Below are 16,504 nucleotides of genomic sequence, written 5' to 3'. Positions count from 1 at the left end.
CTCATGCACTGCTGTGACTCCCACTTGGACCTTTGACTTTCTGAACAAATTACTTCTTTTTTTGCTGCAACTTTTAATTTGATGCATCTTTTCCTTTTCATTGTGACACCCTCTCAACTTCTCTGCCTCCTTCTAAGATAAAATGCCACACTCTGCGTGCAGTAATGTTAGATTTAGTCAGATATCCACATGTGACCAAACCTCCCTACCTCCACCTGAACTACTAACAGGTCTCACCCAACTGGAACTGCATGTGTTGGGCACTGAGACCAATGAAGCTCCCTGCTTTGTCTGTGCTAATGAGACTCATGGGAAGAAAAATACAAACTGGTAGGAAGATGTGATGAACACAGATGGGAAACAAGTGTGGTGCTCGGATTCAGATCTGTGAAATGTCTTCTTTAATGTCAATTCACAGGCTGGTCAGTGGGACACAAGTAGAAGATGCAGGGCTGACACAGAGTGATGCTTGATGCTTGTATACACAGATCTATAACATGTATGGTTCTGAAAGTATAAGTGAAATCAACTGATGAGTCAATTAGCGAGAAACTAATCTGCAGTCATCAGTTTTCAAGCAAAAAGACCAAATGTTCACTGGTCTCTGCTTCTAATCTGAGTATTTGCTACTTTTTTCTGCTTCTGTAACATTGTAAATCGAACATCTTTGGATGTTGTTGACTGTTTTGAAGACATCAGGGGCTTTGAATGTGATGACATCAGTCCACAAACACAGCCAAATACATCCCACCTTGTCATAGTCACAGACAAGACAAAGGGTACCAATGAAAACAACTCAGTGTCTTGATCGCTAAAGGTAGTGATGACATACAGTGGCTATTATATCTCAGATGACCACATTTGCTGGATTCCTGTAATTTTAGTTTAACCTTGCTGCCTATAGTTGGACACTTTTACATTTTATGCCAATAAAGCACCGTCTGAGTTGAAGTTTAATTGAGAGACAGAAAAGGATGGGACACAAAGGTTGGACTGAGATGATAAACAGTAAATTGAACAGATAAGAACGCAGTAGACTCTCTGCAAGAAGGACAAATTATAAAAGCTAGATAAAAAAAACCAAAAAAACAAAACACTGAAGGACAGATGGTGAAGAGGAAACGATCATTTTGATTAGTGTCCTCAAATGTTCTCTCATGCCATTAGCACGGCATATCTCAACAGCGTCTCCATCACTTAGAGGTTAGCCGTCCTTGTCCCTGAGTCACACCTGACAGGCATGCAACAGCATCACAATCAAAATCTAATCCAACTGAGAGGAAAGGTGTCATGGTTAACCATCAGGAGGAACATCGTCTAGATGTACATTAAATTGCCTCAGCAAGGTTTGTATCGATCCTGTAGCTGATCCTTTCGGTTGAAATTCTTTTCTTTTTCGTTTGATAATTATCACAAGTTTTAAAAGGAAGAAAGACAGAAAGAACTTATAGAGTATGTCTCCATTTTCCACTCATGCTCTGTAGACAGGTGACCCGGGGCATGTTTTAAACAGCATATATGCCTGTGAAATAATTAATGTAAATGTCTGTCTGCCTTTTATAAGTCTCCTATACTGTGGTATTGATTTTTTGTGCTGACCGTAAGCTGCAAAACCAGACGGAGGGAGAACAAAGCCAGGATCAGAGCTGAGAGAGAGAAAATAATCAGTCCTTGTTTGTTGCTGCCAAAATCAACCATGTCACTGCTTGATGACAGCCAAAAAAGATTACCACTCATACAAAAAGACGTTAAATGACTTTCTGAGAAGCTGCAATGTTAATGTCTCAATAAGACACAGGGAAGGGAAGACAGAGACGGAGAAAAGAAGCATTGTAACATGTAAACACATGGCGTATTGTGGTTATTGTGTGTGTTGGTTTGGACCTATGACACAAACAAAATGGGCCACTGGGGTGGGTGGGGGTGGAAGGTTGGATGAGGAGGAGGAGGATAGGAAGACCTGAGCGACGTCACTGCAGCTGGACTAGTGCATACATTAACGCATGACAGTATCTGCAATTTGTTCACTGCTGCAAAATGGCAAAGACTGCAGGCCTCACTGACACGTGCAAACAAGAACGCAGCCAATCTGCTGCACATTTAAACACAGGATAACATTCCCTTGTAATGCTTTCATTTTCCCTTCGTCTGAACCACTGGTCCCCCGGGTGAGGCAGTGTAATTAGACAGAAGCTGTTGCTATGACTACAGCTGGGTAGCTGGGGGAAGAAAAACTCTTGAAATTTAGCTAACTGATATTAAAACAAGGCCAAGCTAACCAAGCTGTGACAGAAGAAATAATAAGCTAATATCAAAACACTGCTTTTGGAGTTACGCTCATAAAAATGTCTATTGATTCCTCTATTCGAGAGAAAAAGTATTAAATAAAGTACTATAGGCTACAATGGTAAGAAAAAATCATTTCAGGTTCAGGGTGCGTAGTTTTTATATTGGAGATTATTCAAGTGCTGATATGGAGTTTAAGGGAAACTCTTCTGGAGAGCTACTGCATATGCAGAAAAGTTGAATAGAGCTCTCCCATGTATTAGCATATATTCACAATGTATGCTAATACATTAAATGTTAATACATGAGAAGCAGAAGCTTGGGCTAGCTATATGAAGCCTTTTGTGGCTGTTTGAGTTGCGTTCTTGGTAACCTAGGCACAAGGTTTTGACAAGGAAGGAAAAAGAAAAAGCTATTTATGGTTGTGCTGCATCAACTTTTAAACCTTTTTATGCTATCCACTGTGAATATGACAAACAATAGTGCAAGGCTAAATCAGTTTCTTTTAAATCCCCCAAGTTGCACTTGTAGGCTACATCTTTCACCACAAAACCTGCTCCTTCCACAAGAAGCATCATGTGTAGATTAGCCTCAGATGTAAGCAGTAGGCCTGCCTGACTTACTACCTGTTAAGATGGGGGTTAGCACTCTGGCCGTGTGGTGAACTATCTGTCTCAGCTGCTAAACAAATGTAAGAGAAGATAATGAAGGTGTCAACCGAAAGAGATTACAATGCCAGATGTGTTCATGCCCAATTACAGCTGCCAGAAAGTGATGAATCACTTCAAAATCTCAATTAAGCTGTTGCACTGATGGATCTCTGTCTGTCCAGTGGAATGAATGACATTTCATCTTGGAATACCCAGCCCTTGATCAGTGTGTGTGTGTGTGCGTGTGTGTGCGTGTGTGTGCGTGTGTGTGTATGTGTGTGTGTGTGTGTGTGTGTGTGTGTGTGTGTGTGTGTGTGTGTGTGTGTGTGTGTGTGTATGTGTGTGTGTGTGTGTGTGTGTGGGGGGGGGGGGGGGGGCTGGCCTGGAGCCACAGTATGCATACACTCTGACCTTGCTTAAGCAGGAAATACTGCTGAATCACATACTCATGTGCACAGTATCCAAAGGAATTAAAGTCTACAAAACCACACACAAAAAAAGAACTTCTGATCAAATGAAATACAAACAAGCAGGGCTGACGGACAGTTAGCAAAGTGACACCCATGCTGTTGCCTACATGAGGTAAGCTTAATTTACAGCATAAGCACTGGCAGACAGATGGAGCTGAGCTGGAAGGGCTCAAAGCTCAGGTAGACTCTCTCGCTATCTCTCTCTCTCTCTCTCTCTCTCTCTCTCTCTCCCCCTCTCTCTCTGCAAGGTCATACTGCAGCATAACAGATCAGATTTGTTCCCCTGGCTTCGTTTTATATCATCATCATCATCAGCAGCAGCAGCAGCAGCAGCAGCAGCTCTGACAGCCAGAAAGCTGTGCATGTTTGCAAGGCTGAAACGTCCTCACACACACATAGCGAGCATCAATTTGCACCCTTGCCTGGTGGGGATAAAATAGCCTATGGACAACAAAATTGTGGCCCTGCCACAGAAACAACAACACATCCAGCAAGATGCTTGTAACTGTATCTGCTTTACAGGAAGTCTGTATCCAAACTGAACCTGCCTCTGTGACAGTTGTCATAGGATTAAATAATGTACAACTTGGAGTCACTTTGACACTAAAATCAGGAAGTTTGGAAAATGACTCATCTTTCCTTATAGCCCTCATAAACAGAAGTGTTATTTAACAGGAATTTATGGTTCCATGAATGCATCATGTAGTAGTTAGCAGATAAACTTAACCAGGGATTTATGTAGGCCTAACAAAATAATCTTCTTGCCTTGGTGCTGCATGGAAGCAAGGAGATAAAAAAAAAATCCAAACGGTGAAATGTGCAATATTTAGAGGGCTCAGTAACAATCGTAGGATCTCAGTGAAGCCTGAGTGCTGGATTTAAACCTGCATGAGAAGGGGGATGGGGACTGAGATGCGTAAAGTGTAAAGCGAAAATCTACTGCGGAGCCGCTTGCGTGGTGCACCGGGGCGCATCAACACGCATCGCAGCCTGGAAAAGCTACTTACTTGCCCACGAAGTTCTCCAGCACCGAGCTCTTCCCCGCACTCTGGCCGCCCACCACGGCGATCTGCGGCAGGTCCAGGTTTGCGTTCTGGCCGATGGAGGAGAAGGCATCCTGCATACGGTTCACCAGAGGAATCAAATCCTCCATTCCCCGGTTGCCCATCTTTGCGGTGCAATCGGACGCCTATCTTCCTAGTCAGCGCAGGGAGGGATTTGTGTCTTATATATTTCTCTTCGTCCCTCCTCGCCACCCTCGCGTTCAGAGGGCGTCTTGGACTCACACCGGTTTACTTTTCGGTTTGCTCCCTCATTGACTGCGCCTCCTCGGTGTGTCAATCACCTCAGCTTGGACTCTCTCCCTCCACCACCGAACATGTACACTCCTCTCAACCAAGCACCGCAGCAGGGGGGGAGGAGGATGAGGATGATCTCTTGTATTTTCCTCAGGAGAGATCCCTGCAGTTCTCCACGCACACCGCTGGGTGGTGACACTGGTGCACTTTCACTGTGTTGCCTGTCAAAATGTGCTGCTTTCAGTACAGGAAGTTATTGTTTTGAAGAGACTCCAAAGATTAATCTTGTTGGCGTGAAATGGGTTTCAAAAGTTGTGGATGGAAAGTCTTGCATCCAGTTTTTGATGTTATTGCCCAAACAAACAATTTTGTATGATGTAACCTACACTTCTGTCAACGGTGCTGAACATGGACCATGTTAGCACCATGGACAGAGGCCAGGGGGCACTCTATACAACTTCTTCTTGCAATTGTCCGATATTTATGTTGATCGCAAGTAGACCTGCAATCATTAGTTGATTAATCCATTAGTTGAACTGATCAGAACGGAAAAATAATTGGTAGCTATTTTTGTGAAGAATTTATAGATTTACGGTTTGACCATTGGTCGTCAAATTTGAAGACATTACTTTAGATCTAGTGGACTGTGAACCTCCATTTAACACACTTTGGAAACTCTTAGTTTTCAATAAATATAAAAAATATATTATTCACATAGCCATATATTATGAAGCGTTTTCTCCAGACAACCTCCAGAGGGCGACAGGTTACTACACTGGAAAGGCTGGTTAGTATTTCTGCTTTATGCAAGTTGCACCGGGACTGAGAGCAACTATTTAACCCTGTGCCATGCCCATAGCTGGATAATCAACAGTCATTGCCGCACTTCTCTTTGAGAAGTAAGTCGTAACTGCTGTCGGACGCCTAAGGTAAAATGTAGAGAGTAGCCAAGGACGCGCAGCTGGTTTATCTACGAGTTAGCCTGCTAGTTCAAAGCTATGCTAAGCTAAGCTAAGATGGGTTCAGTTGCTGAGCGGTGGGCTAGCTGCGTTCATTTCATGGCAGGTGTAGCTTATTTATTGATAAATTCAGTGTTTCTCCTTTTGCCAATTTTGGAAGGACGTGCCAAAAACAAAACAAAAACTAATGGGTAACATGCTGTTCTCTTCCTAAAGTTGGTTAACCGAGTACAGAAAGAAGTATTTAAACCAAAACAACAGCAAATTGTTGTTAGCTTACTAGCTAACACTAGCTAGTTGTCATCACGAAATATGAGAGCGACCTGTTGTGTGGGGGGCGGCACTGGTGTTGAATGTGTCTTTACAACAAAGAGTTGTTCTCACAGCAGGGCACACGTACACATCATCTTTTTCTTCTTCTGATCCAGGGATATTATATTTTCGAGAGGTGTCAAAACACTGCAACCTCGCAGCTGCGGGTCTGTCAACTCGGGAGTGTAACAGCGGAAATTAAAGCCCGCAATGTTCAATCCACACATCCATCAGCAGCAGCAGCAGCAACAGCAGCAGTTTCACCAGCACCTGCGGCAGCTACAACAACTTTTCCAGCAGCAGCCTCCGCCTCCTCCACCGCAGCCACCTCCGGGGCATCATGTCGCCCATCACCACCACCAGACACCGCGGTAAGCAAGTGAACTCGAGACCGGGGATGAGGCAGGGCCTCCTAGGTGAAACGTGTGGCTGCTGGCTGAGCTGGAAGCCCTGTCACAACACATACCAGACTGTACGATTCGGGGTGGCTGCAAATTCATAATCATGCAGCATTTTAATTTAGTATTAGTGATATTTGTCCAAAAGTTGGACTATTGCGATGCTCTGTTATCTGGCTTGCAAGAGTAATATTGATAAACTGCAGGTTATATAAAACAATGTTGCAAGATTACTGACTCTCGACCATAAAGTATGATCACATCACCTCTATTATGGCCTCCTGGCAACAGCACACAACCTGATTTGTGATACAAAGTACCCTGTGGGCTTGTGCCATGTTACCTATCAGCGTTTGATTCTGCGTCTTTAATCGTCATACAAACCCAGGATGCAGGCCTCTTGTTTATTCTGTGGATGATCCCACCAAAACCCCAAACTTCACCTGTTTTCTTTGTCATTCATTGCTACTTCCCTGATGTGTGTTCATTCCCCTTCTATTTACTTTTGCTATATATCATACAACATGAGAAAGCTTTTATGCAAATCTAATGTTCTTATTAATTTGATTTAATATTATCTTTCTATAGGGTTATACTTGTGAGACTTACTGCCTACTGGTTTTAAGCACTTGTTTGCGAAACTTATTGTGTTATGCAATGCAATTATGTGCTATAAAAAATGAAAACTTAAAATGGACTCTATGCCAAAGCTGATATGGAAGGAAAATTACTTCTCATAAAAGCTAGTCTGTACCAGAGCCACTACACGCTTGACTGGGTCAGAACATAGCTTGAGGGAAAATAAGGTATGCATAAATAATCATCATGATTGTGAAATAATCACACAGACAGCTTGCATTTGGAGAGAACATTTGTGTGCAGTTGTCCATGTCATCAAATTTTAATTTCTACATCAGGATGTTCGCTAATTGTCAAATAATATGGGTGTGTGTTAAATAAATTTCTAGATTAGTCAGAAGGTGACTACTCTGCTCTGGTTGTGGACAGGAATTGATCTTTTGGCTGAGACTCTGCACCTCTTTTCCTACAGATTTACATAACTTTGCATCAGTTGAAATAATGCTGCATGTTTATTTTCTCTTGTGCATTTGCTATACAGAGCCATTCCTGTGCCTCCCCAGACAGCACCTCCTCCCAGAATGGTCAACCTGTGCCAGACGACCCAGACTACCCTCATCGCCCCCAATCCCATGCTGCAGGGGGCCTTACTGATGCAGCAGATGCAGGGTACAGTTGGGATTAGAGTTTAAAGACGGCAGTATCTGGCAAAGCCCCCATCCTGCATATAGTAGCTGATAATCAGAAACAGCATTCGAATTTTTATTTGACATTTTCATAGATGATATGTTGAAAAGCATGAAGAAGTCTAAAACTCCTTTCATGCTTTTATTTCATCCAGGTAACATGCGGAACTTTGGGATGGGTGGCCAGCAGTTCCGTCAGTTCTTCACAGCTGGGGCCAGGTCGTCTCTGCTCGGCCCGGTTCCCATGGGCATGGCTATCAAGTCCCCCATCATGGGTTTCCCAGCTGCACGAGCCTTCCACCCACACGCTCGCTACTACAACAACAGTAACACTGCCACCGCCACCACCACCACGACCACCATAGCCCCTTCCACCTCCTCCTCCTCGTCTTCATCCACCACCACAGTAATTACAACAGCACCATTATAATAATTATAATCACTGTGTAGGATTTCAGCACAGCTAATACACTCCATTAGCATTGTGTGAATCTTAAATGCATCAAGATTTAATGACTCAATCAATCACAGGCAGTGGAAATGTTCTTATCGTGATTTTAATTTGATTATAGCCCATTCAAAGGCAATTAGGGTTTACCTTTGTGCTTTCCAATTTCAGCACAAGCTTTCATTATGTTGAAGGAACAGATAACCTGAAAGCAAAAACACGACTCTTCAATATATATTTTTGATAGTTTTTGGAGGACAATGGAGTTTGGTGGAATAGAGCTGAAGCTACAAATGCAATACTTGATTTTAGAGCTCAAACAATTACTCGATTAATCAATTAAATAATTGACAAAGAATTAAGAGACACAATTCTGATAATCAATTAATCATTGAAGTTACTTTTATAGCAGAAATTCCCAAAATTCAATTTCAGATGTGATGCTTGCTACATTTTCTAGTCCGATATGATATTATACTGAATATATTTAGTTTTTGGACAGTTGTGTGGACAAAACTAGGAATTTTATTGCAATTTAAATGTTAAATGAGATTAACTTTTTTTCACTTTTTTCTGACATTCTATAGAATGATTGATTAACCAGAAGAGTAAATAGTAGATGAAATATCTTTTCAATAGCAGGAAAAATGAATTGTTGGTTTTGGATTCCTCAGAGCAGTTGTTGATCATAAAAGGACTCAGACCTCAGAAATTTAAAAAGGAGCTCAACATTGCTTAAGTCACATTTGCAATAATATGTTATATTTTACTCTATTTGAACCGAATAATAAAGGTAATTTTGCTTTTAGATGCACAGTCAAAATGAGTTGCATCCAGATCTATTAAAATCATCTTTTATTTGTGCTTTTGTTAATATCTCTTAGCTGCATCTCTGTCTCAAACTTAAAGGTGTAGCCATGTCAGTTGTGGCCAGTGTTGATGCTAACTTTAGGTTAAAGTCAAGCCTCTTTTTATTCAGTATATTTGAAATCCTGTTATCTTTGTCTGTGTAAAGGACACCACAGCTCGCCAGCCAGACAGGAAGCGAGACAGCGAGCAGATGGCAACGGGCAGCACAGACAACCAGCCCACAGCTAGCAGTACCAATGAACCCGATGACAAATCTGAAACAGGTACAGATGACGTGCAGAAGATGTTAAGGTGTATAGCATGACTTGAATATCATATGTGATTTTAAACTAGTGTCCATGCCTCCACAAACTACAAAAGTACTAGAGAATACTAATGGTATACATTTGCTTGTAGGTAATGTTTTTATTCTTAGTTTCCAACTTTGGTTTTGCATTTTATACCCACAGATGGTGCAGTGGGAGGAGTGGATGGACCCACACAGATCTTGGAAGAGCAGCTTGAAGAACCTGCTGTGAAAAAGCAGAGGACAGAGGAGTAGGGAAACTATTTGTTTTTATTGCTGTGGTTCTAGAAAATCTAATCCCACCATCAGGGTTTAACGTCTTACCTCTAGAAGGAAGAAAGGTACCTGACCAAAAGGTAGAAGTTGAGCACAGTGCTTTACAGTGTTTTCCAATTATGAAGAAAAAAATAGAACTGTTCTGGCTTGGAAACCTTGTTAAGCAGAAATGTTCTCTGTTTGATAACTAGCCTTCAACTTTGTTGTTCTTTCCCTCAGGTCAGAAAGTATCATTATTCCAGATACAGATGGGGAAGTTCTTTCTTCAGAGTGCAACAGCAACACAGAGAGCCATCCTGAAGGTAAAACACACTAAAACCTCAGGTTTGGAGAGCACATTGTTTCAGATACTTTCGATATTAAGCCCTGATTTCATTTAAAGGTAGTGAAGTTAATGTCAGTTGTGATGAACAAATGTTTTTCTTGGCCTCAAATCTTTTGCCAGATGCCATCACTCTGGAAGAAGGAGGCTCTACGGGGGAATCAGATGTTATTGAGGCACTGGAGGAGAGCAGAGCTGATGAGGTAGGAGGAGGTTTTTATTTGCTATGATCAGGATATAGACAAAATAATTGACACTTAAAGAACAAACAAGTATTAATCATATTCTTCAACATGTCTGTCATACCTCAGTTAAATGAATGCATGACACTGACTGTAGGTTTACATCTGTTTTATGAAACCTCTCTGTAGGTGCACAGCTGTTTGTCTGCCCCATCACCTTCTGGCAGGCTGAGTGAGGATGACCAGCAGGTTAGTTTACTCCCAGAGGAGACTCCACAGGGAAAAGATGCCTCCTTGGATTCACCAGGCAACCAGGATGAAGGGGACGAAGGTGTAGCGGAGGGCGCCACCAAGTTCTACTGCTACCTCTGCAGCATTACCTGCCACAACCAGCAAGTGGGTTGAACATGAGTTTTACAACGATTGTGTTTTACCTTTCTCTTCTTTTTAATTTATTGCTTTTGTGTTGTTTTTTTTTTTTTTTGTAGAACTTCAGGAGTCATATGAACAGCATTTCCCACCAGCAGAGGATGATGGAGATCCAACACATGAGCAACGCCTGTCTGGTCACGCTGCTGCCACGAGTGCAGGAGTCTCTACAGGGAGCAAACAAAGATGGGTCAGTTTTTAAATGCACAAATATGCATTTGGCTTGTGTTTTGTATTCTGATTTTCAGCAAGATGATTTTTCAGCTTTTTATTTCAGCCATAAACAGGTTAACTTGCATTTTTTCCAGTGAGCCATTTTGAGTTTAATGTGGGAAAGTGTTTTTAAAAAGAGAAAATGATCTTTATAATACTTGTCTGTGTTCTTTTCAGAGAGAAAAAAGCAGACGTGCAGCGTTGGTGTGCCACCTGTCACACCCACTTCACCAGTAGCATCATGGACCACAGGCGCACAGAGGAGCACAAAGTAATCAGCTGCTCACTTTATAGATAAGCACATTTATATAATGTAATTGCTGAGTTCAAGAAATAGTATGAAATGAATAATAAGTTAATTATATATATATATATATATATATATATATATATAAGTTAATACAGCTTGTCTGATCTGGTGCCCCAATCTCTCCATCTCTCCATCTCTCCTCCTCTCCTCAGCTTGCCAGCAGAGCAGCCATTTCCTCCTGCACAATCTGCAAGAAACACTTCAGGACCTCCCAGATTTTTGTGGAGCACTTGCAGTCCCAGGAGCACAGACAAAAAATGGAGAAGGTATCTGTGTATATATTCCTTAAGATATTAGCAAGTATTTTGAAGATGAACGCAAATGTTGACTTTGCTATACTGTTGCACCTCACCAATTTATGTCACTGTTTCTCAGCTTCAGGAAAAGGAGGGTTGTGAGGCCTTGGCCAAGCTGACTGCCATGGACACAGATGGCTTTTCGTTGGACGAGGAGGAGGAGGGAAGTGAGGTGGAGGAGGGAGAGGAAAGACAGAGGAATGAGGAAGACCAAGACTGCTCAGAGAAACAGGTAATTTAATTTGTTGTTGTTTGTCTTCCCCCCCCCCCCCCCCCCCCCCTCCCTTTGAGATAAGTTCTGAAATAAAACTGTTTGTACATCACAATCGGTGCATTTAACATGTTTGCTGTGTCTGTGGTGGCCTGGTGCAGGATGGCTGGTCCTCCCTTAAAGAAGTGACTCTTAAGAAAATGGCCAGTGATGAGCAGTATGACCCTGACACAGTCTACGGTGAGTGATGACTAACTCCAGGTTCTTCACTTCATGAAACAGTGTTTCCCTGTGTTTTCTTTTACTTATCATTTGAGTGAAATTCACTCTCTGATTTCCTTTACTGCAGGGTCCAGTTTCTTTGTTCCAGTTGCAGGTTTTATCTGCAGGCTCTGCAACAAGTTTTACCACTTTGAATCTTCTGCCCTACATACCCACTGCAAATCACTGACGCACTTCGAGAACCTCAAGGTTGGTTTTTAATGACTTCATCAACCTTGTTTCCACTACTAAATAGGTGATACCTGATAAAACTGATTATCTGTGGCCCAAATGAAAATTGTTGTTCCACTACAATTCTTCTTAAAGTTAATTACATTATTAGTATTTGTTATCATTTGTGTCCAGCATTTATGAGATGTATGTCTTTTGTTTCATTGATTGTCTAACCCAAACATCATTCCAAGTATATATCCAAGTATATTTAAGCTCTTTAAGTGCTAGTGTGCAATAATCTACAGGCAAATTGTATTGAGGAATTCCCATTGACTAATTGCAGTATTTTTCTGCTTTCTTTTTTCAGAGGTACAGAGTGCTGTACAGTCAAAAGGGTGAAGCCGTTGAATCTTCCAGAGAGTCTCTCCTAGCTTCAGACAGCCTCAGGCCTGTAACAGAAACCACCACAGACTGGTCAGATGAAAATGCCCTCTCTGATGACACTGGTTTAGTGACAAACCTGAACTCCTTGCAGCCCATCATTACACTCACCCGACTGCAAATGCAGACAGAAAACCAGCAACAAGAGAAAGAATCAGAACCCGACCCGACCTCACAGGACTTCACCACCTCCTCAGCGACCTGCACTGACAGCACAGACCAAGACCTCAGCCTCCACAGCAAAGAGGAAGAGACCACATCCCAGGCATCTGTAGCTCAGGAGACTCCTGCTGAGCTGCCTGCTGGCAGCAGAGAGGAGCCAGACTCCGAACCCGCAGCTGCTGTTGAGGATGCCAATGAAGAGGAGGAGGAGAAGGAAGCTCCTGCTGTCCCAGGGAAAAAGAACAGCACAGGGAAGGCAAAAACCACGCCCAAACGCAGGTCAGGGAGGGCCACGAACAGGCGCTGAGTCACACTTGTGATGTGGAAAGACAGGAAACCTGGCACAACCTTAGCACAGGACGTATCGGTATGTGAAGAGGTGCTTTCATCAAATAGCGACCAAGAAATGAAGAGACCAGCCTCTCTCCATGCTGGAAAGTCTGAATTAAACACACACTGGTTATGGTGGAACATGACTTGTCATGTGAATTGCTCTCCCAGGGTGGGAAATTAACACAGTGACAGTTATCAAATGCATTGATGGTGGTTGTGCCTCTTAATATTGGCTCCCAGTTGGACAATTATATTCTTGAGTAGGTCCTCAGCCACACCATTAAATTACAGCAGCTTCAGATAATTATGAAGTATAGACATCAAGTTCAAACAACCTCGTTCAGTACTCGCACAAAAACTGTTTTTATGTTGCTAACTTCATTTGTTAAATAAGGAGAAGCTCCTTATTTTGGATAACCACTAGAAAACCCAGTACATGGACACATAATATTTTGCTGTGTCTATACTACATTCTAATATTAAGCAGGTTTTAAGCATGAGGTGTGTTCACACAGGAAAAGTATACAGCTGAATTTTGATGGGCACTATTCTGCCACAACTGCAAAACATAAAAGCAGGTTGTGGATAAAAACAAAGTTGCAGATGAAATAGCTTTTTGAACGACCCAGGTAACAAAAAATTCTGTCAAACATTGTGGTGTTTAATTGGTAATGTCATTTCAAAGTCGCAGTTAGACTGACTTGCAATGGCCGACGTATTGTGTAAAACAGTTACATATAAGGATGTTTTATTTTTTTAGCCATGCGAGTGATGTTGCGCTAGGGATATTTCAGCTGGACTACTATGACTGTTAGATGGATAGCCATGAAATTTTGCACACACATTTAAGATCCTCAGGGGATGAATCCTACTAACTTTGATTATCCTCTGACTTGTCCTCTACTGCCAGCATTCTCACTCATCCAGTTAAATATCACGGCTACAGCATGAATTTATAGAGACATTCATGGTTCCCTGAGGATAATTCCTCTAGAATGAATGACTTCTCCTTGGGTTTGACCATGAGGTTCACATTTTTTGGCTTTTAGTGAAATGTCCCAACAACTTCTGAAATTTGATACATACATTAATGACCCCCTCAGGATAAAATGTAAAATGCCTTATTTTTCATCTAGTGCCATCATCAGGTCAAACATTTGTTTTTGACTAAATACTTGAAAACCTAATGACATTTCCATCAGCCTCAACTGTACATCTCAGATGTACAAAGCAAAGCTGAAGTCTTATTTGAACACTGGTTACTGGATACAAAAGTATGGAATTGGGACACACTGACTGATTTTAAAATCATAGAAGCTAAAGGCCAATATACAGAATTCTAAAGGTATAGTGTGACATTCATTTTTTAAACACTTGAGAACACTTTTCGGGTTGCCCCATAAATATTACAATCCCTGCAAGACTTTCTATCCAGCAGTCTCTCTGTCCGGCTCAATGTTAATTTCCCACCCTGCTGTCCTCGACTTAAGTTTTCTGGAAATTGTCTAGCTCGCTAGATGAATGATTGTTAACTTATAATAACCTACAAGTTTAGAAGACCGTACTGATGGTGGAGACATTTTCCACATTATTAACCGCATAGCACACGCTTTTAGCAAGCTGAAATGTAGAATGTAACTAAATTAAGTGTTTGAGCAGTTGACAGCTTTTGATTAAAAAAAGTGTTAAAATGGTACTTTTGACTTGAGTGTTGAGAAACGCTGAACCTTGAAACTGATTGTAGCTTTGTTCAGGGTGTTTTATCATCCCTTTTTTATTTTAGACATTTTAAATTCAGGTTGATGTTGTGTTGGGGACAAAAAAGCTGTCAGCAGCCGTGGGCTTTTCACTGAAATAGTACTGCACAGATTCTTATCGGCCTGCTATCAGCAATAGGAAGTTTTTTCTTTTATTAAGCTTTTTTGAAGAGTTGAAGAAATCTAAACAGGAGCTGAATGTCATAGTTAACACCTGTCAAGAAAATGTCTAAAAGCTCTCTTACAGCTGCACACATTCAAATGGAGAAGTATGTATCCTTGAAATGTTCAGGCAGCTCTTAAATGGGCTTCTACAGCAGCAGACAGCTTCATCATCATGTCAGGAGCAAGAAGTGAAAGGCTTCTGCTAACAACCGGGCCCTGAATTTAAATTATGAGCTGTCCCTGGCTCCTGTAGGACTTCACAATCACAGAAGGTTGTCCGCATATTACTATTTTTGAAATTTGAACGCTTGTCGGTCAAGACATAAGCTGCTTGAAACTTAAAATATTGCAAGGTTGTTTTGTTTTATTCGTTCTGGCTGGATGTTGCGGTTTTCAACTTTAGAGGATTCTTTTAGCTCAGAATTCATAAAGATGAAAGCATTTCCGTAGAATTCATCACATTTGGTGTCACATTCCCATGGACATTTGTTAAGTGTGCCTACATTTTAGAATGAAGTAATTGTTCCTGTCATATTTCCATGGACGTGCAATGCTTCTCTAAGCATTTACAGCACAAAAATATAGTAAGTGGTTGTTGGTGCTTATTTACCTCCAGTTTGCCCTTGTTTTGATTTTTTACTTCCACCATGGAGGTTATGTTTTCACCCTTGTGTGTTTATTTATTCAAGTACTGAACCAATTTGCACCAAACTTGATGGAGAACATGGGGCATGGGCTAGGAAAGAACCCATTAAATTGTAAGCGGATCATTCGCTTCAAATTAGCATTTTTTTTTCTCTGAAGTCTGGTGTATGTTATTTAACATAGGCCTAGGTAGAGGTCTGTGCTCTGATTGCGCCTCTAGTTTTTTTTTTTTTTTCTGATTGAAGATGTTTTGGTTGCGTTGCACTGGACAGTTGGAATCTCACTTCCCTTAAAGGTCCAAATATTATCTGCAAGGAAAAACCATGAAGTGTCTGTAGGTATTTAATGTAGCAAAGTATACTTGCAAACCTTCAACTTTGATGTGAAGCACCAGTAACATGCAGTAGACTACCCCAGTTACAAGTTATACAAATGTTTAACTTTGTTTCCAGCATTTCAGCAGTCACATGCCACCATAATGCGCATATATATATATATAAGGATGTATTATTTCCTTCTTCATGAGTAGTATATTGTTCTGGAAACATTTCAGCCTCCATATTAGAGAAGGATATTTTAGACCACAAAGGGTTAACTGACGCATGTAGCAAATATTGTAGTCATGGTGGTGACTGTCACATGATTAGTATTGAGTCATGTTCTGTCTGAAGGAACAAGACATGATCTTCAGCTCTGAAAAGGAATGAAGCAGGAGAGAGAAAAGGACATGTAAAGGATAATTTCCAACAAAGCTGTATGTTTCTTACTGTATTTTTATTCAGCTACTGACAAACTGAGATGAACAAACAGGTGTTGTTTTCTAATTGCTGGAAGTTTATTGTATTTTTGGATGTTTTCTGTTCGGGGGTCATTTTAATTTATATTAAAACAATTCCCACACTTTGCTGACTAAATTTTTTCAAACTTTTTTGCCTTGCACTTACACATAATACAAACACTTATTTCAGACACACTAATGAAAATGAACAGGACAGTACAGTGAAGATTTACAGACATGCTGAAGATCAAATATAAATACTGGTAGACCTCTGGAATGTTGCATATTTATTTTGTGTGATAATACA

At 41.2% G+C, this 16,504-nt stretch overlaps 2 protein-coding genes across 16 annotated transcripts in view; one reads left to right on the top strand and one right to left on the bottom strand.

Annotated features, from left to right (window-relative positions):
* The window catches only part of dnm1a (dynamin 1a), a 54,019-nt gene extending 49,243 nt beyond the window's left edge, over window positions 1-4,776 (bottom strand). For 5 of the 13 annotated variants that reach the window (XM_056403886.1, XM_056403890.1, XM_056403885.1 and 2 more), the window contains exon 1: window positions 4,414-4,775. In XM_056403886.1, the coding sequence (XP_056259861.1) occupies window positions 4,414-4,574 (161 nt within the window). In that variant the 5' untranslated portion in view covers window positions 4,575-4,775. Of the gene's footprint in view, window positions 1-4,413 lie in introns of all 13 variants that reach the window. The other 8 variants (XM_056403883.1, XM_056403887.1, XM_056403888.1 and 5 more) reach the window with 3 other exon arrangements.
* A 246-nt stretch (window positions 4,777-5,022) lies between these two features.
* On the top strand, window positions 5,023-16,322 carry ciz1a (cdkn1a interacting zinc finger protein 1a). 3 transcript variants are annotated; one of them, XM_056403900.1, is made up of 16 exons: window positions 5,023-5,491; window positions 6,092-6,346; window positions 7,494-7,621; window positions 7,794-8,044; window positions 9,102-9,219; window positions 9,406-9,493; window positions 9,738-9,820; window positions 9,964-10,043; window positions 10,212-10,418; window positions 10,511-10,641; window positions 10,842-10,935; window positions 11,127-11,240; window positions 11,350-11,502; window positions 11,643-11,721; window positions 11,831-11,952; window positions 12,284-16,322. In XM_056403900.1, the coding sequence occupies exons 2-16, from the start codon at window positions 6,186-6,188 to the stop codon at window positions 12,824-12,826; spliced, it is 2,352 nt and encodes a 783-aa protein (XP_056259875.1). In that variant the 5' UTR covers window positions 5,023-5,491; window positions 6,092-6,185; the 3' UTR covers window positions 12,827-16,322. The 3 variants fall into 3 exon arrangements, with proteins under 3 accessions (XP_056259875.1, XP_056259873.1, XP_056259872.1); XM_056403898.1 differs by having other exon boundaries at window positions 5,475-5,603; XM_056403897.1 differs by lacking the exon at window positions 5,023-5,491 and adding an exon at window positions 5,498-5,633.
* The last annotated feature ends 182 nt before the right edge of the window (window positions 16,323-16,504 follow it).

Source organism: Seriola aureovittata, chromosome 18, assembly GCF_021018895.1.
Source record: "Seriola aureovittata isolate HTS-2021-v1 ecotype China chromosome 18, ASM2101889v1, whole genome shotgun sequence".
Lineage (NCBI taxonomy): Eukaryota > Metazoa > Chordata > Actinopteri > Carangiformes > Carangidae > Seriola > Seriola aureovittata.
The sequence above is the reverse complement of the archived record's forward strand: the minus strand, read 5'-3'. Positions and strand labels throughout refer to the sequence as shown.